The sequence below is a fragment of the Lagopus muta genome, chromosome 9 (genome assembly GCF_023343835.1).
Source record: "Lagopus muta isolate bLagMut1 chromosome 9, bLagMut1 primary, whole genome shotgun sequence".
Lineage (NCBI taxonomy): Eukaryota > Metazoa > Chordata > Aves > Galliformes > Phasianidae > Lagopus > Lagopus muta.
This window is the reverse complement of record NC_064441.1, coordinates 9,536,996-9,562,368: the sequence shown is the minus strand read 5'-3', so window position 1 is coordinate 9,562,368 and position 25,373 is coordinate 9,536,996. Positions and strand designations below refer to the sequence as shown.

The 25,373-nt window shown below is 43.7% G+C and overlaps 1 protein-coding gene across 11 annotated transcripts in view; it reads right to left on the bottom strand.

The window, feature by feature from the left end:
- LOC125697421 (LIM domain containing preferred translocation partner in lipoma) overlaps positions 1-25,373 on the bottom strand; it is a 320,474-nt gene that overhangs the window by 110,858 nt on the left and 184,243 nt on the right. For all 11 annotated transcript variants that reach the window (XM_048954618.1, XM_048954615.1, XM_048954616.1 and 8 more), the window contains one exon: positions 16,914-17,579. In XM_048954618.1, the coding sequence (XP_048810575.1) occupies positions 16,914-17,579 (666 nt within the window). The remainder of the gene's footprint in view (positions 1-16,913; positions 17,580-25,373) is intronic.

Genomic DNA, 25,373 nt, shown 5'->3' with positions numbered 1-25,373 from the left:
CTAAGGTGAAAACAAATCCAATTTGTACCTACTACATAAACCTTATTTTATTTTCATGCATGAACAGGATTTCCCTCCAAATCAGGTGCATGTTTCTGACACGTTATGCCCATAAGATGTGGCATGCAGCTCACAGCGGAAGAAGTCTCTACAGTCAACCACCCCCGCCAAGAAGACGACGATGAAAACATTAGGAAAAAAAGGTAAAAAATAATGGAAATGTTGATGAGCTAAATTCTGCTTAAAGCTTTCCTGTTTTATTGGTGTTTACTTTTGGGACTTGCTTGTTTACCAGTAACATGCCAGCATTACACTGGATATAGTGTGTACTTTACAGAAAGTACAGAACCATAGAAGCCACAGATCTTGGCTCTGAAGTGAAATTCAGATCTGATTATGTATCCTGCTTTAGGACTGGCTCTCCTTATAATGAGCTGAGCCCCAAGCACAAGCATAGTCAAAGTTTGGCTCTATAGTTTGTATCTTGACCCTAGGTAAACCTCAAACAGGATCATTTGTGGTTCAGAACAAACAAACAAAAAAATCCCTTGATGTTTCTGAGTCATCACATTGCCTTAGTTCAATTTTCAAAGGTGGATTTGCCTCAGTCGATCAGAGAGCTTTAGGTGGGCTCCCTAAGTGCTGCTTGGCTCAAAGGCAACTTGGCATCCTCAACACCATTCGTCCAGAGGGAAGACCTATCACAGAACAGCCACATGTCTGTACCATGCAGGACCTCATATGCAAGGCTATGAGCAGCTATTTGCAACTGTTCACAACCAGGCCCCCGCTCACTAAGAGCAAGGAGAGCACTTCGGACATTCCTGTGAATGTTAAACATTTGCTTAAATGGCAGGATGAACTCCTCCCTCACACTGCGCCATCTCACATTGTGCAGTACAAGTTGTCCTCCTCCTGCTGGCTCCCATCCACAGCAGTGTAATTAGAGGAGAACTGGTGTGACAAGAGCAAACAATAAAGTAAACACACATAGATCAACTGTTCCAGCTTCACAAGTGCCAGCCCCAGAACTAGAGAACAAAAGTGCTCAGGAAAGCAGTTCCTTAGGCACTCAAAAGGAAGACTGGGACCTAAACAGCTCATGCACTGATGAGAAAATGAGCAGGTCACTAGAGGTGCCAACCTGCATACGTGGCTCCAGTAGATTTCCAAATAACCCAGATAAAGTGAGCCAAGCATCTGTGGATACCTGCGATGGCCTCCCATAGCACAGGGGACCACAGGCGCTGCTGAGGAGAACAGGCTGTTGACTTGGGGAGAAAAACATAAAAATAAAAAAGCAAGGACTGTTGGTATTACAGAACAGTGTGCTGAGGAAACAGGAAAGGAAACAGCAATAAACTGCTGGGACCCACTGCTGCAAGAAATAAGTAGGACAAACTGCTGGGTCAACAGAGCATCAGACATGGCAAAGGCCTGGCCCCGTTACCTTGCTGAAACATGAATGGCTGAATGCCAATCCTGAGAGGAGCCCACTGCTTACAACAGAACAAATTATTTATTAGATGCTAACAGAGATGGAGATGTAGAGTGAGGAGGAGTGGACAGGTACATTTATGAACGACATGCATGTGTGTGTGGTGCTGGCGGCAAGAGATGGAGAACAGGGAGCAACTGCACCATGGTTGACTGTGCCTTGAGCTACACGCAAAGCCTTTCTGTAGACTGGCTCTTACAGTGCTGTCCACAGTAGCAACATGGGGCATGCTCAGCTGCCAGGCGTCCCTAGTCATTGGGTTACGACTGTACAGAAATTGGTGCATCCTAATAAACAGTATCTTTTGCTAGAGAACGCTGGTGATCTCCAATGTCCTTCTCCTTGTGTTCTGAAATGAATTGACAAGGCCAATGTGCTCTGGCATGCAAACACATGCACAGACACAGTGTTTGCTTTGCTTATTGCCCCATACCTGCACACCCCAGTCAGAGGCAACTGTCATTCTGTGGCATCACATGAAAGACATTGTGAGTGCAGCTTCTTGCCCAGCCTCAGCACCCTGAAGCTCCCAGGATAACACCAGATATGCTCTTTTCCCCCAGAGCCTCTGACCATCTAGCACACCAGGGACACAAAGGAAAACCAAAAGACTCACTGAAACTTGGAGCTGTCAGTTCGGATGGCCCCACACAACCACACCCAGACCTGACAAGTGCCTTCACGACTTCTCCTTTTAAGAGGAAGCACAGATGACTGCACGTCAAAACCCCGGGCTTCACTTCCCCACTTCAACACCAACTCAGTCTCTGGACCTGGGCATGTTAATTAACACAAGCATTGTTTGATTCCCCCATCTGTCAGCTATTCTATAGAAGCATTCTCACTCCCAGTCCTTCACTGCTTGCAGACAGAAGCCTTCTTCCCTGCAACCCCACCAGTCACAATGAAGAAAGAATGAGTGCAGATGGATGAAGACCAGAGTGGGACAGCTCATCTGTGGTAACTCCAAGGGAGAGGGAAGGGAATATAAGATTCAAGCAGTCTAACTTAACTGTACTGGTGAATTCTTTGTTCAGAGCACCAAAGACTGACATTAAGCCATTTGCACTAAATTACAGTTTGGATGAACATTTCTCTTCGCCCATGTTGAGCTGAAGGCTGAAAACTGAAGTCCTCAACTTTACAGTACCGTGAACTCCCTGGAGAACAGCAGAAATCACAGGTGAACAGCCAACTTTGAGAACAGGGACAGAGCTCTACAAGTGCATTACCTAGCCATTATGTGCCTAAATATGCAGGAATGCATGTGGGTGTTTGAAACCTCGCATGAAAACCCAGGCTCAAAGCATGTCAGGTAGTTAATAGAATCACAGAACCATTTGAGTTGGAAGAGACCCTTAAAGGCCACCTGGTTCAACTCCCTGCAATAAACATGGACACCTACAGCTCCATCAGGCGCTCGGGGCCCCATCCAGCCTGACCTTGGGTGTCTCCAAGGCTGGGGCATCCATCTGGACAACCTGTGCCAGCACATTATTGCCCTTACCGTGAAAGACTTCCTCCTTATATCCAATCTAAATCTCTTCTCTTTTAGTTTGAAACTATTTCTCCTTGTCCTATCACAACAGACCCCGCTAAAGAGTCAGTCTCCTTCTTTCTTATAGCCCCAATCTAGGTACCGAGAGGCCGCTATCAGGTCATCCCAGAGCCTTCTCTTCTTTGCTATACAGAAAGTAAAATTCAGTTTGCTCAGAATTTCTACTGGAGCCAACGTTTTGTCCATTCCCATAAAAGAACTTACCAAGAAGTGTTAGGCATACAAAAGTCCAAAAGCTCCCACGTACCAGTATGAATAAGGTATAGATTCCCCTGAAAGTAAGCATAAAGTCACTGTAACACCAGAAATAGATACAATGTGTTACATCTTTCGGAAAGGCAGGGAGCCACCAAGTAAAAAGGCTACACTGTGATTTACTCAACCTCCTAGTTGTTGTCTGAGCACCTCAGATGATAGAACCTCTGATCCCTACTCCCGGCTTTATTAAATCAACACAGTTGCTTCCAAGTTAATACAACTATGCTGACATTGCTCTGGCCCAATATACTCATCACAAAATGGTAAACTACATTGTGTTTCCAAGTGCCTTCTTAGGATAGATCAAACTCACCCATGCATGCAATGTATATGGGTTTTGCATATATCACGTTGCATCTACTAAAGCATCTTTTTTTCATCTTTGTATGTTTCTCTTTCTGGCTTCTTGTCTCAAATTTCCAAAAGCTGGAAATAATCATAGGATCATGAAGGTTGGAAAAGACCTCTAAAATCATCTAGTTCAACCGTCCACCTACCACCACCATTACCCACTAACCATGCCCCTAAGTACCACATCTACCTTCTTCCTTAAACACCACCAGCGCTGGCGATTCCACAGCCTCCCTGCGCAGCCTGCACCAGCGTATTATCACTCCTTCTATGCACCCTGAACCTCCTCTGGCACAACTTGAGGCCATCACCTCTTGTCCTATCACTGTTGCCTGAGAGCAGAGGCTAACTCCCACTTTGCCACAACCTCTTTTTAAGAACAGAGTGACAAAGTCTCTCCTGAGCCTCCTCTTCCCCAGACTAAACAATTGCAGTTCCCTCAGTTGTTGCCCATAAGATTTGTGGCTCCAGACTTCACACTCACACGAACAGAGATAGCTTGATTTCAGCTGCAAAACAGTTCTTTTTCATAAATGTGTTTGTTTTACAGCCTTCTAAAACAGAGTGGGGCACAACACAGCCACCAAACGTCAGATGAGCCATATAAGAGCGGCTGAACAATCCTGAACACCAGGGCAACAACATTTATCTTCCTCCTCGCTTCCCACATTCCTTGTACCTAGTTTGCATAAAACACATGGATGTGTCAGTAACAGAGAAGCCCAGGAGGCCGGTAGCAGTGCCTGATTTCACTGGCCTTTCCTCCTGCCTGACAACAAAACAAAACAGGCACTTAGGCCATGATACTGTCTCTTCACCAAAGTCTTCAGGCTCAGACAAGGTCAGAATGCTGTTCCTCTAGGCTAGCATGTATATATCACACGGTCCAAGAGCTAATTCATCCTTAAAACTCTATGGCTTGGTTAATTAAATCATTCTCAATCTCTGAGATGACCGTTTTATCTTCCCAGCACAGGTACCTCGCTGTCCCTGTGACACTGCATTGGGACACAGACCAGTGGAGGAGAAAACCACGTGGCCACTGCCCATGTGAGCCTGGCACAGCTACTTTCCCTCTGTAAGTATGGGGAAGTGACTATAAAAATCGGGATACAGCCTTATGCCTTTCAGAGGCTTTGTGAAAAATTTAGTTAAGATTCATAAGAGGGCTCTGAAAGTATAAAAAAAACCTACATAAATGATAAATTTTAACTGTTTTTAATGATGAATAGCCACAGTTTTGAGAGATCTTTTCTTAGTTTCCGTACAAAGGTGCAAAAATATCCTTCATTGCAAATAACCACTCTGCCTGCTGTGAGAGGCTATGCACACGATTCCAATTGCCTTTCACAAAGAAAACAAGAATAACATTTTGCATTTATAGACTTTAAAACTACTTTGCAGACAATCGAGTCTCAAAACCCCCACTGTGATACAGGAGGCAAACATTATACCTGCTTTACACAGGAAACTAAGAGGCAAAAATATTGAACTGCCTTGCCTAAAGCCAGAAATGAGACATTTGAGAATTCAGACACACTAGCGAGGTCTATCCACACCCACATTTGCTCACTTGCTCTTCTTAACAAACTGTTTACTATTCCACTTCCATACAGCAAATGCACAAAAACAAGTGGCACCATCACTTATCTGCATTCCCTACACATTTAACTTTCTGTAGGTACCTCTACTGACCACAGAATGTGCCTGGGATTGCGTTAGGCCACTTATTCAATTTCCTAGCATGTGTGACAGTAGAAAAGTTGTTGACAACTAAAAGTTAACCAAACATGTATTTTTAGAACCTAAGCCCGACGTTCTAGTGTCTGGACTCATAACTACCCATTTCTCTGACATTAAGCTGAGCCACCACATGAGAAAATTGCTAGAATGATAGTATTTCCAGGGCACACTGAGTCACTGTCCGACATCTAAAATGGGAAATAAAATAATTTCTCAGAAATTGTCAGCACAGTGGGAGGCAAAGTTTGCAGGAACTCAGCTTGTAGAGAAAAATTCAGGTTTCTACTCTAAAACAGGTCCCTCGGCACTAAGCACACTTTTTCTTTAATTACCAGATGATAGAAAAACAATTAGGTCCCATGGCGTTATTTCCTGACATTATCTCATATTTAGAACAATTATTAAGCAACACTAGCAAAATGATAATGGTGATAACCAGGGAGCAGCAGCGGAAGGACCATGCAGACTCAGAAACACACATCCTTTTTTGCTTTGATCAGATCCATCCCAGTGAGGAGCCGAGGTCCCTGTCTGGAGACACTTCTTGCCCTGTCCCATGAAGAACAGCGCTCATGAACCTCATCCCCCTCCACAGCAGGAATTCCCAACCCTGGCCAGACCACCTTGGCTTGCCTCCTCAATGGCACATGGGGAATGCTAATGTTGCAGAGTAAGAAAGTCCCTAGAGCAATAGTTCTCTTCCTCTTCATTTGCATATCATTTTTTTCTTCCCTTTGCAAGTGCAGGCCTCCGCATAATGAATTTAAGCTTCTGACAACAGGCTCTCATAGACTGGGAACTACAGCTCTGAAGTAATTTGCTGACACTGAGGGTTTTCAAGGTGCAAGCCACCGATCTCCCGTGCAGGTATGGGAGAGCCTGTCCTCAGGAGAAGCCTCTGCAGTCCCAATGTTAATGATTAGCTCCTAAATAGAAGCAGAAGGGTTGATGAGGGTTTATATGGCTGCATATCCTTCATATCCCTTTTGAAAGGAGAAACAGATGTTTCCAAAGACCACAAACTTCCACTCTACAAATCTCAGCCTATTACCTTGAGGCAAACAGTTCCAAAAACTGAATTAAAAAACAAATTAATTGTTTTGCTGGAAGGTTAAGAAAAGAGCACCAAGTGGAGATTCAGAGGTTGGACGCATTCCCTTAGACAGCAGTACATCTGTCTGCTCGGAAGGCAGCAGAAGGCATGGGAAAACCCTGTCCTGTCACCAATTTCAGCTGGTAATCGGGGGCTTCAAGACTGCTAACACAACTGCAGAGGAGCACTGGAAAGCTTTCCCCTCTGTCACTCATGCTCTCAAGTTTAACACTCCTCTCATCTGTCCGTACATGCTCTGGACTTCTCCACTAGCATTCATGTACATTTATAAACAAACATCAGATACTACCTGCTTGTGTAATGCCAAAGAAGTTCATTCATCTGGGATGCCTGGTTCTCCCCCACCTTTTCTCACTCATTTTAAATTGATACCATCTTGATTTACAAAAAAGTGGCACTTTTGAGTGCTGCCTTTAGATAGTCATTTGTATGCATTTCTCATCTGTTAACTAACAAAAAACAGAGGAAAAAGTTAATTTTGCTGTAGCAGCCCGTTGTGATATAAATAAAAATAATAGGTGCATTCACAGATTTTGAACTTTTTACAGCCACTGCTGCAAGAAGCAATTTTAATTTATAACCACGGAGACTTGCAAAACATATAACGAAGACATAATAAAATGGAATGTTTATCCTGTGGCTCCCATTAGACCTCTTCCGTTCGATGGCTGTAACTAATGACTTGTTTTTCCACTTTTGTATTGGAAGCCTTATTATTGGGCTGCACAGAGCATACCTTATTTGATTTCCCTAGCAATGCCTGCACCTCTCACTGAAGCCTGCAATTAGATGTTTATGAAATAATATTGAAAAGCTGCATAATCTTGTCTGTGGTCAAAAATTAAAACAAAACAAAAAAAAGCCAGCGACAAAACAGCCCTGTTGGTATAATATTATACTGAGTACAATAGACTAATGTTCACTCCAGTGCATGTGTCCTTTTGAGTAACCACTTCTATCTGACAACCTTTTTTTGGCAGCAGAACACACTGTACTTTTTGGATAATTGACTGTGGAATATAGTGCTGTTTACTCAAAAGCAGGTCACACAGAACTGAGCTTCCAGTTGTCTTTATCCTTTTACCTTTCTTATCTTCGTGCCTGAACACTGAACTTCTTTTAATTACATGTGGTTTTAATTGCTGTGCTGTACTTATTCATCAGAAGGTGGTCTGGTGGTGAAAGAGAAAAGAAAGGTGGGAAGCTGAATTCAGATTTGAAAAGTAGATTGGAGATATTATTGGTGAGCTATCTGACACAGATACAACCCCAAACATTCATTTCCAACACCCTCTGTTACCTGCAGGGTCACGTTTGCATGCAGCATAACTGCGTAGTTTCTCTACTCTTAAAATCGACAGGATGGTTTCACTCACCACTTGCTCACTGATCTGGAAACTCAATAGTGGCAAAGCCCCCATTTGAAGCCCCTCAAGCCTTGGGGGATGGGCACTCTTAGGGAAACGATGTGGAAACGTAGAAGTTGTGAAAAATCTAGAGCAGGGTAAGTGCAGTTAAGGAAACGAGTTCAGGAGAAAGTTTCATCTGAAGTGTTCAAATGAGGCACTGAAAGAACTGATGTGTTTCTAAAGATTTTCTTGGGATGCAGCCTAAGGGAAAAGAGGTCACAAGCGTTGCTTAACAGGAGAGAGAATGGGCTTTGATGGTGCAAAGGGAACAGAAGAGCCTTCTAACACAGGCTGAAGGAGGCAGTGCAAGCAGCACTCTGATGCAGATCTTCAGACAGAGAACCACAGGAGTCACCCAAGACCTGAAGCTCGCAAAGTTCTCATGTAACTTGGCTTTGCAAGAGTACAGATGTCGCTGGGTACTAACTCACAAGAGGCTTCTTCTGTAGTCTAAGACTGGAAAATAACCCCTCAGGCTTCCCGGTGACAGCCTAGATGGAATCTGTCAGTGGCAAACACATAGCAGGAGCTTCCCTGGTCATTTATGCAGTTTTTCCTCCGAAAAAGTCGTGAGTTTTCACTTCAAGCTCTCAGAGCAACAACAGAAAAGGAGGTGATTCACTTAATGAGTGAGCAGTTCTCACAAAGCTGGAGGAAACCCCTGAAAGGAAACATCCTTCAGGTGTTCTAAAATACACTAACTAGGAATTAATGGGATGAATGCGATTTTATCTCATCTGCTCTATTAGAGCCCAGGTGTGGTTCCATTTTACTGATGACTCAAGTAATCCTAATACGTCAGTTTAAGTTACTGCCGATTCATTTGAGGAAATTTTATTTGTTTAGAAAAGAACTTTAACTGGCGGGGATGAATGATACTGATGATAATAATTCATCTGTCTGTGCTGGTGCTAAAACACACAGTGGAAAATCCTGCTAATGCTAGATTGATCAGCTAACACACAGCAGATCCGCTCTTCTAATTTGTTTCACGTAGCTGACTTCAGACAGCACACTGCACTCTGCACTATTTTGAGGTTCCATGTAAAACAAAGTACTAGCACGGATAAAGAGCAATGTGAGTACTATTCTACTACAAGAAAGAGTTTGCCTGATGGCTTTTTTTTTTCCCCCAGGCAGAGAGAATACACTTTTTGGAACAAAGGAAAAAATGTGATTGGAAAGTTTAGAGCCCTTAAATTAATTCCCTAGACAAAAAGTTGAGGCATCATATTCATAACATCATGTTATGTAACTTGCACCGGAGCCAGGCAGCTACTAAGTGAAATACTATGAGTTATAAAAGCAAAATATTATTGTGAAAACAATTTTACAACTTCATAATTCACTATTACTTTCATTTAAGAACAAAGCTGTCAGTACAACTGCAAATTCTGCTTTCCGTGCAGGAGTCCTTTCAGCTGGTGATAGGAAACTTTTTTTTCCCTCCAGAGGCTGCTATTCCACTTAATATACTGCATTTCTTTACAGTTATACAGAGGTAAATCTTAACAGGAAGTCTGTTATGTGGGTGCCTAAGCAAGTTTAATATCAGAACATTTATGATCAATAAATGTAAACATATATTATCAATTATTTCTTACTACTCCTGGAGGAAGAAATACCAAATCAGCACCCAAAATAGACTACTTTCTGCTCTTTATAACCAAGAATTTATTTTAAGTGGGAACCCACACGGCTTGCACTTCTCACTAGGCACCACGACCAGCTCACAGAGGTATTTGGCTCAAGGTTGCGGTTGCCCACAACCACACCTACCAATGGAAAAGTGAATCACCTTTTCAACTGCGCACAGCTCCCTACACAAAGTTGGTGCCTTGTAACAGACCATTGCTATGATATGTGTGCACATTCCATTAAGAACTGGATTAAGACCACAAATACGTTTCGCAGAGCTCAGTAGGAAAATGACATCGGCATGGGCCAATCCGTTCCAAATGACATAACCAAAAATACTCCATTAGCCAAAGCAACACTATGAACAGAGTAGTTCCTTGTCAGGAACCAGCAACACTGTCAGGTCATTAGTCCTCAGTTTCACACCAATAAAGCAGGCAGGGCTCTTCTTGCCTCAAGCAGAGAAGCTTCCCAGAGACACCGAGATGCTCCCTGTCTGCTTCTTCTCCCCAGCTCTCTTACTGATTTAGTGCCTAAACTTGGGCAAATTTTCTTGCTCCTTCATGTCCTAGCAATCAACTTGGCAATAACAGAAATTATTTGATAGGAGAACAACGTCACCATGCATTTCAGCATTCTGGCTTTGGAAGAATTGCAATGCAGTTGGACATGAACACACTTTAAAACACCAAAAATCAGCTCCTCCAATAATCAGCAGCACCATCACACACAACAGCCAGAGTATGCCTGTGAATTAATTAAACTGCACTCACTTTCATGGGGTTCTGCTTTTAGAATTGAAAGCTGTAAACTGAAAGCAAGCCCAACTGTCCTTGCCTCATCAGCTGCAGAGCATGCTGCCCACCAGAGACCAGAGCTCAGATGGCCCCAGGGCTCTAGCAATTACCGCTGCCCAGAAACCAGACAGCCTCCTCAACAGATGTTTCTTCTCACCCATAGGTAAGTATCTGCTGACTATATTTTATGGCCACAGATAAAATATCCTTACCCGTTAGACTGTGACACAACCTGACAGCATCTGTCAATGCAGACACTTGGCTATCAAGAGTTAAACAGCACAGGAACAGAGCCCTTAATTAACTTCAAGGCTGCCCCATTCCTTATCATGTATGGAGGCATTGTCCTCAGCTTATTTTAAGAAGGAGCAAGAAAGAACATCCACGTATTATGTCAAAAGCCTCTTTCTCAATTATTCCTCCTTTATTACAAACCCAATGTGGCTGAACAAAGGCTAAAACTCAAAAACCTGAAAAAAAAATAAAATAAGACAGCTGTAAATTTAAGTTGGTTTCTCAGTGTATGCTGACCTGACTTACTCCCATAACTACTGGATTCCTGTTATCTTTAACTTCAAGGTAACTGTTTGGCGATTCTGAGTTTCTCTGTGATTCCCAAGAGACAAATCTGATGAATTTGTATCATCAGCCAGTTTTGCTAATAAAAGAAGCATTTAAATAATACCAATATAATATAAAGAACCAACTGTGAAGTTCTGAAACAAGAATGGTAAGCTTTTTATTTTTTTTTTAAGTGAGAATTGGGTTCTTTCAAAAGTTTAGGCTGTAAGAGACTGTGCTGGATTCCTGTAGTAAAGATCAGCAAGCCATTACAAAATCATCTCTTCGCAACTCTTCCCAACCCGAATATTCTGAAGAAACTCACAAAGATTCTGGTGCAGAGATTTGTATTATCTTTGAGTGAAAAACACCGCTCTCAATGCCACAGAGTGCCAACAAGTCCCAACTCTGATCTGCTTCTCTCAGTGTGAGACACCGTCTTCTTCCCCTCCTCCTCATTTGAACAGAAGCAACACAACATTTAATTTAATCCACCCAGAAGCAATGACAGAGTCAGCAGCTGATATACAGCTAGTGCTGGTTAGAACTCAGAAATACTGTTTTATGAAGAATGTCAACATTTTGACATTTGTTGCTATTCTCAGGGTAGAACTGCATATTCATCTGGGAAATTTAAAATGTCACATTGAAATCGCAAATTCAATCCTGAATTTTGGAATTTCACCTTTTATTTCACTTTACATTATCATTCTGTCTTTTTTTAATGTATTCAGTACCAGACTGCAACATTTTAAATAACTTTTTAATTTGATATGGTTTTGTTTTAACATTGTAAAAACTATGGGCAATTAGTGGCTTGCACTGACAGAAAACCAGCTTGAACCATCATTTCACACTGTCCCTTGAATCCTATCCAGTGGAAAGCCATTGCCTTGGGCGCAGAGATGAGATTTTGAGGGAGAAGATACTTGGGGGGAGGGAGATGGCAAACACTAAGCCGCCTGCCTTTGTGCACAAGCAAAAAGCTAAGCTAAGAAAGGCTATATCCTGTGACAGCAGGAGGATATCTGGCAGATTGCATTTACTCATCTGCAGAGAACAAAAAATTCCTAGCCACTAGATTAACAGCAAACAGCAAGAGCATTAGTCTCAGTTCAAACACAAGAGCTGGAGGTATTACTTTATGTGAGTGATGGCAGACGCAAAAATTATTAAACCAGTGCAAGAGGAGTGCATCAGTCATAGCAAAGGACACTGTTGAGCAGATGTTTCTGAGGCAAAGATGAAACTTCCAAGCAAATGTCTCCATCACAGGTATTAAATCAGTGGAAAAACTGACAAAAGCTGTGTAAAATGAGAAAACAGCGAGCCGTCACAGCCCTCTTTTGGGTATTGCAAGTTTCATGAGACCTGTTAATGCTGGTTGCAGTAGGCAGCAAAGAAACACCACCTCCAGCAGCACGGAAAGGATGAGGTGGTCAAGGTCTGCTAATCACAGGTGACCACCATCACCTAAGCCATGCCAAAACTGTAAGCTGCCTCATTAGCCTTACCTCCCCCCCCTCCACCATAGTTTCTCCTTTTAACTTCCATAGTGCTCACTGAAAATCCTGCACAGGGCTGAAAGGCCATTTGAAGCAGCTGTCCTGCTCTTCATGCATTACTAGTGCATTAGTCCCTTTGGGAGGGAACATGGTTCCTCAGGACAATTAGGAGATTCAGAAATAGGAATGAGAATTCATGGGATCCGAGATCTAAGAAGGTCAGACCTCCTGGATGTCTGCAGTGGCCACTCCTCAAATACACCAGGAAATACACCAGGGAGGTCCACCAAACATTGAGAATTTTTCCATTTCCCATTAAAATCATAAATATCAAAGTCTGAATGCAGAAAAAAGCACTTTCAAGTACAAAAATACCCACCAAAGCCAATCACTCTGTCTGAGATGTTACTAGACAAAAATAGCAAAGGGTAGGGTTACAAGGGGCTGAGCCTTCATAGACTCGCATGAATGAGCTAGAATGTAAGCTGCAGTGGATGCTAATGAATTCAGCACCCATAGAGTGCTTTCTCCTGGTCCACAAAGATATGCAGTAGTATCTCAGGAACACTGCAACATAACATTCAAGTTGGATAACGGGAAAAGCTTCTTCCCAGAAGAGTGGATGGGCTTTGGGCTCAGGCTGCCCAGGGAAGTCACCATCCAAGAACTGTGGAGATGTGGCACTGAGGGATGCGGTTTAATGGGAAATAGTGATGGTATGTGGACAGTTGGACTAGATGATCTTAGAGGTCTTTTCCAATCTTAACAATTCTATGATAACCAAAACAAGTGAAAGGACCTAGAGTTATTGGAAGATATGAAGGGTATTTGGTGATTTGGCCAGATGCGTTGGTTAATGGCAGGAGCTTCTTCAACTGTTTTGGCCACTAGGCAAACCTGCAAAAATCCTCTGTCCATGGCTTTGCCATTTTTATCCCCCAGCTGTGGACATCTTTGTGCCAAAAACCATTATACCTAATGAGTCACAGAATCACAGAATCACAGAATCACCCGGGTTGGAAGGGACCCCAAGGATCATGTAGTTCCAACCCCCCTGCCTAGCAGGGCCACCAACATACATATTCAGATCAGGTTGCCAGGACCCCGTCCAACCTGGCCTTAAACACGTCCAAGGACGGGGCATCCACAACCTCCCTGGGCAGCCCGTTCCAGGGCCTAACCACTCTCCTAGTAAAGAACTTCCCCCTAACATCTAACCTAAATCTTCCCTCCTTCAACTTAAAACCATTTCCCCTAGCCCTGCTGTCGTCAGCCCTTTTGAAGAGTTTACTCCCCTCCTGGGTGTAGGTTCCCTTCAGGAGTCACTCTGGTCTACTGCTTGCTGACTTCTGCCAGCTGAGATGTTAAGAAAGAGCCTTCACACTTCAATCTGAAAGGACACAGCACCACTGCAAACAGCATGAAACCAGCCCACTGTATCACAAGTTTCTGTGATGGCTTTGTAACAACTCTCGTACTGTTCAGAGATCACTATCAGCAATCAAGAAATCTACTGAGATTTCTGGCCAGGAATGCCTTCAAAGTGTATGAAGGTTTGAATGAGGACATGCACTTCACTTGTTCATTTCCTAAATAGAACTTGGGCATTAATGCTAAGTGCAATGCAACAAAGAACTAAATGCAGAGAGGTTTCACATGCACAACTCTCACTCCCAAAAGTGGCCTAAGGACAGAATGCACCAGAGATGTCTGTGACTAAAGCACATTATTCTCAGTGGGCCTTAAGAACCCATAGAGATTATTTGCTGTTCCCATACCAGTCCAGATTTATTTGGGATCAGCAGGGACATCAACATAATGAGTGCACAGTAGACAGCACAGAGCCACAGTATTGTTGATCTTTTTCTAGACAGAATGCAAAATATAAATCAAGGTGTTTTTTTGATCATTACAAATCCTAAATGAATTGAATGAAAAAATCCTACTCAGTGACAGGTTCGTGATTGATGTTAGAATTAAGGCTCATGAATTTCTAATCTGAGATGGATTTGTTAAGATTTCTTTAATATTTTCTGCACAAAATGTGTTCAAAATTAAGAATGCATTTTTCTGAATACATTTGGAAACAATTCAGTATTTTAAGATGACTCCATTGCAAAGGAAAAATATCTAAAAGGTGCTCTTGTATTTTAAGCAATAACACCTGCTTTTTAAATCATTCTGGCTTCTCAGTTCATTCTCCTTAACTGAGAGACCTCAAAGCAACCCTGAAAAGGCAGAACACAACATATTTTCATGTAGAAAACCGATTCTGATTTCTGTTGTGCTGTAGCCAACAAGTAGATTTATAGCAATTATTCTCCCTATCAGAACTAACAAAGCCTTCCATTTTTTCTTCCTTTTAAGTAAGTCCAAAAGTTGATTTTATGAATGAGACTGCAAAGGAAGAGAAGAACACTCAGTAAAACTGGACGATACAGCTTCACTGGCAAAGTCCACACTGCTTTATTGCTGAGCACGTCCTACCAGACTGCAAGATCTTCAATTCTTCACCAATTAAACTGTGCATTTTACAAAGCAGCAATCAAGAAATTTGCACCACCATATTAGAGAACCATTGTAAGTTTAAAGGTGAAACAGGCAGTAATGTTGATTTCAGCAGGTTAGAAGAGAACTAAGTTCTGGAGAAATTTATCACCAAGCACATCATAGTCTGTTTTGCAGAAATACTTCAGTTATTTTTGTAGAGATACGCACTTACAATTTTATATGTGTATTTGCAAATGTCACGTGCACGCAAACATGTATGTAAATATATATCTATCTATGTGTACATGAAACCCCAAACTTGAACTAAATTAAATTGTCCCTCCAGCTTTGTAATGCAAATGAGACTTGTGCTGTTTGTGGTTCAAGATGATTTGCGTTTCCATAGAGATGCCGACTGAACTAAAGCTTTTAATTTTTTATATGTATAAGCCTATTTGTATCTACACAAGTCTAAATACGTATCTGCTATAGCTCAGCATTTCTCCAGTGACTCCACTGGAAGCACACCAATTTACACCAGTTAAGGCTATGTGCAAATTTCATACCTCTCACTAGTTTTCAATCTAAGCTCTGTACCAGGCACCTGCAGAGTTGACTTTATTGCTTTTCTCCTCACTTCTTGGTAAGGAAAGGGGAAAAACTCATAGACAGTATTTCAAGGAGTTTTCATTTATTATCCTGCCCTGGCCAGCACTGCGTTCACCACCTCCCCACGTGGGCTTGGTGTCTTGGCCCTCAGGTGCAGCCAAACCCCGTCAAACAGAAGGATCACACAAAGCTGAGGCCCTACAAGCCCCCCGAGCCACATTTGAGGTGACCACCCAAAGTGACATGGGCCAGCCCATGCTGACATCTGGGCAGAGAAGCCAAGCAATTTAACTTTGGTTGGTATCTCCTTTGGTTTATAAGGCCCAAACACATACAGAAGTGATTGGATGCCACTTGCCTTGCTGCCACCTGAGAGGGAAATCAGAGCACCCACAGCACCATGTGAGAACTCATTTCCATGTGGTTTTTCAGTGATAAGTGATTTTTAAACAGTGACGCACGAGAGGTCAACCTCCGGAATTGCTCTGAACCACAACCAAAAACAGTGCCTTCTGTATCTCCTATCTACATAAGATGAACAAATTCTCCAGTGAGCCAAAGATGCCCATGAGCACTGAGAGGAAACATTGACTCCCATTTGATCCTGGGAGAGCCCTGAAGGAAAGACCCAAGCGCACACAGACATATTGCTGACGATTATATCGTGTGAGGGCATGTTGCAGGGATGGAGCTGCTCCCACCCCGCAGGGTGAGCTCCTGCAATAACACCAACACTGCTGCCTTACCCTCTGAGGCTGACTTAAGTTGTAAGCCCCCAAAAGCTTATTTCCAAGCCACAGGAGAGCTCCCTGTTTCCGAAAGCCTTATGGAGGGAGGCTACTTTCTGTATTCTTCTCCATTTGCTTCCCTTTGTCAAACAAAGGTGTGGCTTACGCACCTATCATCCCACTGATTTCCACAGCAAGCAGTGAAAGAGCCAACCAGCAAGGTCTGAAAACCTTGGCCAGCCTCCCGATGTAGGCATGGAGACATGGGGCAGAAGACATGAGTCGCAGTGACCCTGCTGCTCATGTGCCCTCAGCCCTGGCCCTACTGGAAAAAAAGCTGTAGCTGCTTGGGATCCACGCAGTGCCATCTAATCCCATGTGTTGCCTTTGAAGAAGGCTCTTGCACTCCCCCCAGGAATCACAGAATGGCTAGGGTTAGAAGAAACCTCAAAGATCATCAAGTTTCAACTCCATGCTGTGGGCACAGTTGCCAACTGCTAGATCAAGAACCAGCTCAGTCTGCCCATGGTCCCATCCAGCCTAGCCTTGAGCACCTCCAGGGATGGGGCATCCACAACTTCCCCGGACAGCCTGTGCCAGCACCGCACCAATCTCTCTGTGTAAGGGTGACCAACGAGCGCTGACATCTCCTACCTTTTGCTGCAGTGGCTGCGGAGCCAGCACTGGGTCCGTGATGTAGGTCTTCTTTGTGCCAGGAGGCTGGTACAGCCCAGAAGGAGCCTGGCCCACGGTGTTACTGCTAGGATACGCTGGCTCAACCTTCCAGGCACTCTGCGGCACGTAGGGTGCTTCAGAGCCATTCCTCCCTCCATATCCGCCGTAATATGGGTCCTGGTAGCGGCTTTGCTGAGGTGCATAGCCATAGCTGGGCTCTGAAGGACGGGCAGGCGGTGGGGCATAACCGTAGTCGGGCCCACGGTGCTGTGGTGAGCCATACTGCTGGGCACCGGGCGGGCGGGCCGGTGGGGCTGCATAGGGCTGGCCGGGCCCCAGGCTGCCATAGTGCGTGGGCTGCGGGCCGGGCGGCTGGTAGTGAGGGCTGGGCTGCGCTGTCCTCACCTGGACATTGAAGGTCGGGCGGCTGGGTGTGGAGGCTGTAGTGTAGGAAGCCGGAACCGGCTGAGGCTTCAGGGTGCCGATGGGCGTGACTGGGATGGGTGCCGGCTGGCCAGGCCCTTTGGCAGTGGACTTCTTGGTGGCGGTGAGGGGAGGTTGGTTGGGAATGATCATCCGCTTGTGGCCGGTGACGGGGGTGGACACAGACGGGGTGGTGGCAGCGGAGCTGGAAGTCCCGGAGCCCTAAGAGTGAACAAAGAGCCGCAGCGTCAACAGGATGGTTCATTCAGCTTTGGGTCTAAAGAAGAAGGGTTAAGAGGGAACAGGGTCTTACAGTAACATCTGCACAGCAACTCAAACTGCTTAGGGAAGCAGGAATGCACCTTAAACTATGCATTATAAAATGGTAATAACAACCTTTTCCTGCTCTGACAGAACAGGGACAGCGCTGCTGCAGTCGAGCAGAACTGCCAGCCAGCGCAGCGTCTCTCCTTGGGGTTTCTTCCTGCACCTCAGAACAAACAAACTCCAAAGCAATAAACGTAGGAGGAAAAAGGAGATTTGCAGGAGAATATTTGGCATGGCTAAATACGCGTTCGTGTGGAAATGAGAGCACTCAAGAAGAAGAAAAATGCGATTTAAGTCTCTATGGAGACATGCAGTTCTCCAGAGTGCACAGCCACTGATACAGGGCTGCTTCTGACAGCATAGGACAGCAAAACAGGATGGCCTGAAACCTCTGCTTGGAGAGAAGTGTAACACAGAAGTGTCCCTGGCACTGCTCTCAAGCCCTGAAAGTCTCAAGTGACCCCAGCAAAATGTTACAGGCGGCACATGGAAGGGCAGAAAGCAGGTTAAGATTCCTAAGGGCTTCATAAATCTGATCCTGTGTAACCCTGCACCAGTATCCAGGCCTCACAGCAAGCGCTGCCGCCTCTTGGGACTTGGCAACTAAGTGAAGATGTAGCTGAATAAGTATCTTACATCTTCCTGTCTAATGTACTTATTTGTTTTTCTCACTCAACTTTATTGTTCAGCCCCATATCCAAAAATACTGGTGTGAAAATACAGCTTTGTTTAAGAGTTAACAGTAAGAAATGGTTTCTGAAGACCATCATTAAATCTTTTCACTAAACCAAAGAAGAACAAAATTCTACTCCTAGACTTTGGGATTTGGTAAAATATCTGGCCTCTCTTTATTTTGTTGTATCCTTAAAAGAGTCCTTGAGTTCCATCTCTTCCCATACACTTAAGAATTAAAAGCAACATGAACAGTCTGATGGAATTCCTTTGCTGTTGCACTTAGCATGATGGTTATATCTTATGTAAGCTTTCTGCAGTGGACTCAATCTCACCCAATCCTCTCAGTAACCTGGCAAGTTCAAGGGAGCCCTAAATCAGATGAGCTCATCTCATGCCCATGGCAGTGCTCAAACTAAAGCACACATCTCTTTTCCTTAAATGATCAGTTCCTGTATCTGTCCCAAGGTATTCTTGCTCTATGCAGACACTCTGGTCTGCAAGCTCTGCCTCATCTCCCTCTTGCTGGACCTGCTAGGCAGGGAACTGAGTGGTGGGGGCTCAGCAGGGGCATCAGAGAAATCCTCTGCCTGGTCAGCAGGTGGCGGCAAGAAATTGCTGCCAAACCAGCTCAGGCCAGTGGCTGGAGAAGACCTTCAAACACCCAACAGACTGAGCCTCCCAGGTTACCAAATCACCACCCAGGTGGCAGCCACCACACGTGAAGGGAGATAAGAGCAAACCACTCAGCTTCTCCTCCACAGCCCACAAAAATATCTATCAAATGATAAGGAAGCTCTACTACACAACTGGTAGCTCTTCCCTGGTGACAGGTGCAAAGATGTTTTTGCTGATGCGCTGGTGAAGAACTTACTCCTGCAATCACACCTTCAGGGCAAACCTCCCACAAAGAATGAACAAAACAACAGGCAAATAAGAGCATCAAGCTTGTTTTAGAGATGTAAAAGGTATGCATGCAGAGGTGGGGAAAAACAGGCAGCATAGTTCTGCTAGAGAAAAAAAATCTTAATGTAGTCAAACCCTGACTTCACAAACAGATCCATGACAAGGCAATAGATAGAAGAGATTTTGAAACTGAGAAGAATGAAGAGCTGAAGTGTATCTAGGCTTAACTGCAAGGGCAGAGGCAAGTTAAGGGTCTGTAGCCCTTCATTAGTATTGCCCAATTCTTCTGTTCCTGAAACACCTGGTGTGGAGCAGGCATCCCTCTACCTCTTCAGAGCACAACTGCACCAGTGCTCAGTGCTAGCAAGAAAATTTACTTCTTGAAGCAATTATTCCCTCATGTCAGCTTGGCATTTAGTCCAGGAGTGCTAGAAACTTTCCCATTTCCTCACCTAGTCCATTCTTGTAAATGATAGTAGTTTGTCCACTTACTGTAATGGGATGAAAGGTCCACAATGCAGCACAGTGTAATTACCACCAGAAGAGCTTATTTTTTTTTTTTCCTCCAGTGTGAACAGGGAGAAAGTAGATAATGTTTTAATGACAAGGGCACATCAGTAGGGAACAGGAAAGCCCAAAACAAAACATAATTCAGCTCTGTTTATCACATCTTATGTTTCTGAATGCAGACTCTGAAAGCAGATTATGACAGATTCCCAGTAAAACTCTCACTATAGAAGCCTGTTCCACCAAGAACTGGTGGATTTCATTCTTGCATTATTAGCATCCAGATAAAATATTTCACGTGTTGGTGTCAGTCTCCTGACAGAACTGGAACACACCTTAGGAGTGATAACCCCTTCCTCCAAAATAACCTTTGATACCTATAGAACAGTACTCTGAGGGGATCTGAGCAACTTTCACACCCCACACCAACAAGATGTGCTGAGTCTCCCATCTTGCACAGGAGCCCAAATGACAGAAGGCACCAAGGTGGTCCTTGGGCCAGAGACCCAGCACTGCCAACACCACCATGGCAAAGGTTGGAGCTCAAAAGCACCGGCTGCATTGTGGCATTCAAACCGCAGTCAGCCTTGAGGAGGAGGAAGTTTGCATCAGTAGGAGTCCCCAGAGGCACCATGACTGACTCATTCTGAATTCCTCTGAGGGTGCTGGGCAAGTTTGTAATGAAAGCCTGGCTTGAGGGGGAGGAGGAGGGTGCAATGCTAGTTAATGTGGTGTAGAATTCAACACCTCTGGAACACTAATGATCTAGGGGGACACAAAGAGTAACATTGGCTGTAAGTCTTGAACAAGGGCACAGGTGAGGTATCACCATAAACCTCTGCTCTTTTGCTTGGGAGACAAGGTGGCCACAGTCCAGCCTTCTGTATGGACTCAAATATCATCCCACGCTTACACTTCTAGATTGTAAATTGATTAAGAAAAGACACTACAAATGCACATGAGCTATGGACAAGGCACGTGCAGAAGAATGAGAAAATGGCACTCAGACCCCACAAGGAAGAGTGATTTCAACAGCTGTCTGTTAGGTGCCAGGATAGGAGAGACTGATGAGGCTATAAGGATACCAGGTAGATGGAGAGGGAGTAATGAACAGAAAGCTGGAAAGGACTACCTGTGTCACTGGGTACAGTCCCAGCAATGACTGTCAAAAACATTTCATCCAAACGAGTCCACAGAACAACTACTAGTGCAACAAAGTAGACTCATCCGAAAGCACATCGAAGTGACAGTTCAGAGGCATAAAAGCAAGGAGAAAAAGGATGAAGGAAAAGCAGGAAGAGAGGATTCACAGGAGTTCAGGCATCCCTTCCTTCAGCAGCTCCTGGACAGCTCATTTCAAAGCTGCAGTGCATTTGCAAATGACTAACACACAGCCAAACACGCTCCCTGACATCCTCTAAGGACTGTTCTCAAAGGAAGACAGGCTTTCCTCTGCTCGCAGTGCATTAGGTGAAACTGTCTGACACACTTCGCAAGTGCAAATTAGAACCACGCCACTTACCATCAGCCCATTCTTGCAAATTCATATTTGCAAAGAGAGCAAACTAGAAACCCCAGGTGCTGATAAGGCAGAGTTGTTAAGAGAAACCAGAGTAGGAAGGAGTTAAATTCAGAACCTCAACTACCACAAGTATTATACTACAAAATCTTTTTTCTTTTTTTTTTAAATGGGGAAAGCACAAGAGCCTTGTTTAAATACAGATGGAAGTACCCAAATGCACTGCCTCTTCTACAAATGAATTACCCAGCAGTTCAAATAAAGGTGAACTAACACTAACTGACAAAATCAAGTAGAACTCAATGAATGCGGGAGGAAAAACCCCCGATAACGCTTCTCCTAAATAAAGTTACCATGCGTAACTGTGAGGGGAATCACTTTGCTTGGTGACTCTTGCCCCATCTACGTGAATGCAGTGACAGTTTATAAACAACTTGCAAGACTTTCTTGTACCAACCACCGTATGAGAAAGTCTGTGCCACTATCACAAACTCAAGCTTTTCAAGGGACCTGGCTGTCAAAGTTGGAGATCTGAATTCAAAGCTGCCTTGGTGGAGAAACCTAAAGTTCAGATTATCTGTATGAATCTTCATTCCGTGGAAATTATTTAAATAGATCTTAAATCTCATTCAGCATATATATATACAACAAAAAAGTTATTAAACAGGTACTAGAAATGAAACATTGTTCTACCAAAATTAGTCTTTAATTCTGTACCATTTGTCAGGGTTAAATCTCAAAGAGAACAAAGTAACTGCAGTCTACATTAGGAGTATGACTCTGTATGATCAGCTGGAAGCCTTATGAAAAGGACTCTCCCTTTATTTTGTGTATTAGTATTTTCTATAGTCCCTTCAGTTACTCAGTTTCACAGATCTGTTCCAAAATGCCTACACAAAGTTTATCACATTCTATTCAATTCTCCAGGCACTTTTCATAAAGGTACAGTTGAATAGCTCTAGCTCTTTAGCTGTCAAATTATCACTTATAAAGATACATTACTCCAGCTCAGTGGTTTTCAACCTTTATGCTCTGCAGCCCCCAAATGCCTTTCAGGAGGGACGAGCTCCTTCACACAGAGAGTTAATCTACTGACAATAAACACAGGTTTTTTTAAAGTTACCTTTCACAGAATTCTTCTTAGTTCCCTTAGGAGTGATCCACGGACCCCCAGGGTTTGCGAGCACAAGTTGAGAACCAGTGCTCTAAGCTAAGGCTGCCTTTTTCAAGCATTTCAGCCACAATTTACTCTATGAGAGACAACCCCCCTTCCTCAAAAGGCAGAAACCTGGCAGCTACAGGCGGGCTGAACGCAGGATACAGCGATCCCAGGAGGCTGCCAGCTAGCAGTGCCTGTGCAGCATCTCTCCAAATCAGCCATGCATCTGCATGGTCCATAGCACTGCAGGACCGCAAGCCCAGGACCAACTGAAATCTTCCAGGTGTGGCTTTGATCAATCTCTACAGGGTCATTTATCCCTTTCTAATACTGAAGCCCAAAACAGAATAGATGAATCATCCACTGGGGGAGAATCTACTTCACTGATTGTAAAAGAAGCATACAAACAGCCAAGACAAGTCACTGAATATTTAGACAGCACAAGTTAGTTGAGATGATTCTCAATAAGGAGGTAATTTTGACATGACTGTTACAAGCACAGACACCTTTTCCCTACATTAAGTGCACTGTCACTCAAGCTCAGTCTCGCACCAAAGGGATTTATCACAGAATTGTTTGAGTTGTACAGGATCCTGAAAGGCCACCTGGTCCAATTCCCTGCAGTGAACAGGGACACCTACAGCTCCACCAGGTACTCAGAGCCCCATCCAGGCTGACCCTGGGTATCTGCAGGGACAGTTTGGAGAGGAAAGCACCATGGAAACATCAAATACCCTGCTTTGAAACCTGGGCCTCTAGATACCTAAAAACATGACCAGGCATTTTATGGGGTTTCCTTATGTGCACAGACACATCTAACAGCTTCTGACTTCAAATTCTGCATTTCGACAAGCTGCTTTGCTAGCAAAAACGTACGGGCAGGTTCTCCCAACATACTTTTTTTTTTTTCAGTCTCAATGTCTAGGTGAAAAAGAGAAATCTAGCCTTTCATTTGGGACCTGCAGATGCTTGGCATTCTGATAGAGCTCCAGCTGGATTGATGAACGTCCAGAGACTGTGGCAGATGCACTATGCATACCCTATGCAGCATATCCAGTGCATTTTCTATGTACGAGTTTTCCTGGCCTTCTTTATAACATCCAAACGGTAGACTGAGCACACAGAGGACACGCTGGTCCTCTTTGCACCGATGCCACATGATACACATGGCTCAATTGCTAGTACAGATCTCCATAGGTGTCAAAATGCCCTTAGACTCTCATCCAAAATTTTGAAGTCGGGTCCAAAATCATAAAATCCTCAGCCAAAATATGCTTATAATCAAATGAAGCTTTTCTTTACAGTTTCATCACTCTCTCATTTCCAGTTCACAGCTGCCATGTGAGCATCACGGAGGGCTGTGCATGATCAGCAGCCACATTTGTACTTCCTAGCAGTGTTTATATGGATTCATCTTGTTGGCTTGATCACCAGAAGCTATCAAGGTATTCAAACAGATTGCTCCTCGGCATTATACCAAAAGAAAAAGAGGAGAAATCTAATAAAGTGTTCATCTCTGGATCTCAAATGAAGAGAATACCTTACAGATGCCACAAAGTGTTGCAAGAACACAACTGCTTCTGAGCTTTGATCTGTTTTTCAGCTGCTACTAAGGGTGGAAAAGGAGTCATAGTTGTTAACGTATCCGTTCACAGCCCCTTTTGTACTCCTCGTGGCAGCCCAACTTGAAACACAAGGGAGAAGAGGGTGTACAAAAGGAAAGGTGATAATAAGTTGAGCTCCAACATTATATCATGGAAAAAAAATCTTTCACAACCAGTGTGTGCAGTTACAGACAAACACCTTGGTTCAGTTTTCAGTATGGGCGTCAAGTTTTCTAGGCAAGCTGGGTTTCCACTTCGCAGCACTCCATTAATTCCACAGAACCTGAGCACATCTGAAAAGTTCGGTCTCTGAAATACAAATGTTATGCCAGGGAGTAATTTTGCTTGTCCCTCTCAGTTTAATATTTACTTTTTTGTTTATCCCACTACTATCACTATGATAACTACTATGAACTCTTCATTTGTTTTTCCCTTTCTGACAAGTGATCATCTGGTATTTATGAGGAGTAGTACGTGAAAGACTAGCTTTAAAAAGATGTGCAAACAATTGACCTAAATACTTCTAGCTCTGGTAGACAGACAAGGGCCAAAATTTGAGTTTAATTCATTCAAAGGGCAAATTCGGATTACAAACCTCCTATTTTAGCCGTTTCTCTTGATCAATTGAAGTGCAGTAGCCACTTCACCTACAAGGACATCTGATATCCGCATAAGAAATATCCTTGTCAAGTTACAGATGAAGTCTGTTGTGAGAAGCTAGATGCTTTCTGAGTGAATTTCATGATGTTTCCGTGATTTCCCACTCTAGAGACTAGAATGACAGATCTGTGCCAATCAGGACCTCAGGAACACGGGATGTCAGCCCCCTGCGCTGGCTGAATCAGTGGCACACTGACTTCACCATAAATTACATAAAGATCCACATGTCACAGAACTTTGGTTACAACAAAACTCAAAACCACTAAATGCAATCCCAAAACAGAAGGCCACAAAGAGGGTAACATGGTACCCTGGGAATACAATATAAGTGAACGGAACAGAGAAGCCTGGCTTCTTAAGCAGCGCCTTTTCTAGGGCTTAGCAATGTAGGAATGTCCAAAGGATCTCCATTAAGATAGCTGGGTCCTTCTAATGGGTTGAAGGAGTCTTTCTGCTTAAGTCAGGCAAAATGTGCTGCCTTACAACGGGGAAAGCCCCCACCCTCCCCATCTGAATAAGAATTTTGGGTAAGTAAAGTATTTTCTTGACTTTTGCTATTACTAAGCTAGTGAAAGTATCGTAATTACACCATCCACAGACTCACAAACCATTTTTCTTTCTTTTGTAACTCACTATTTGTAATGGAAAAGCAGCTCGTATGC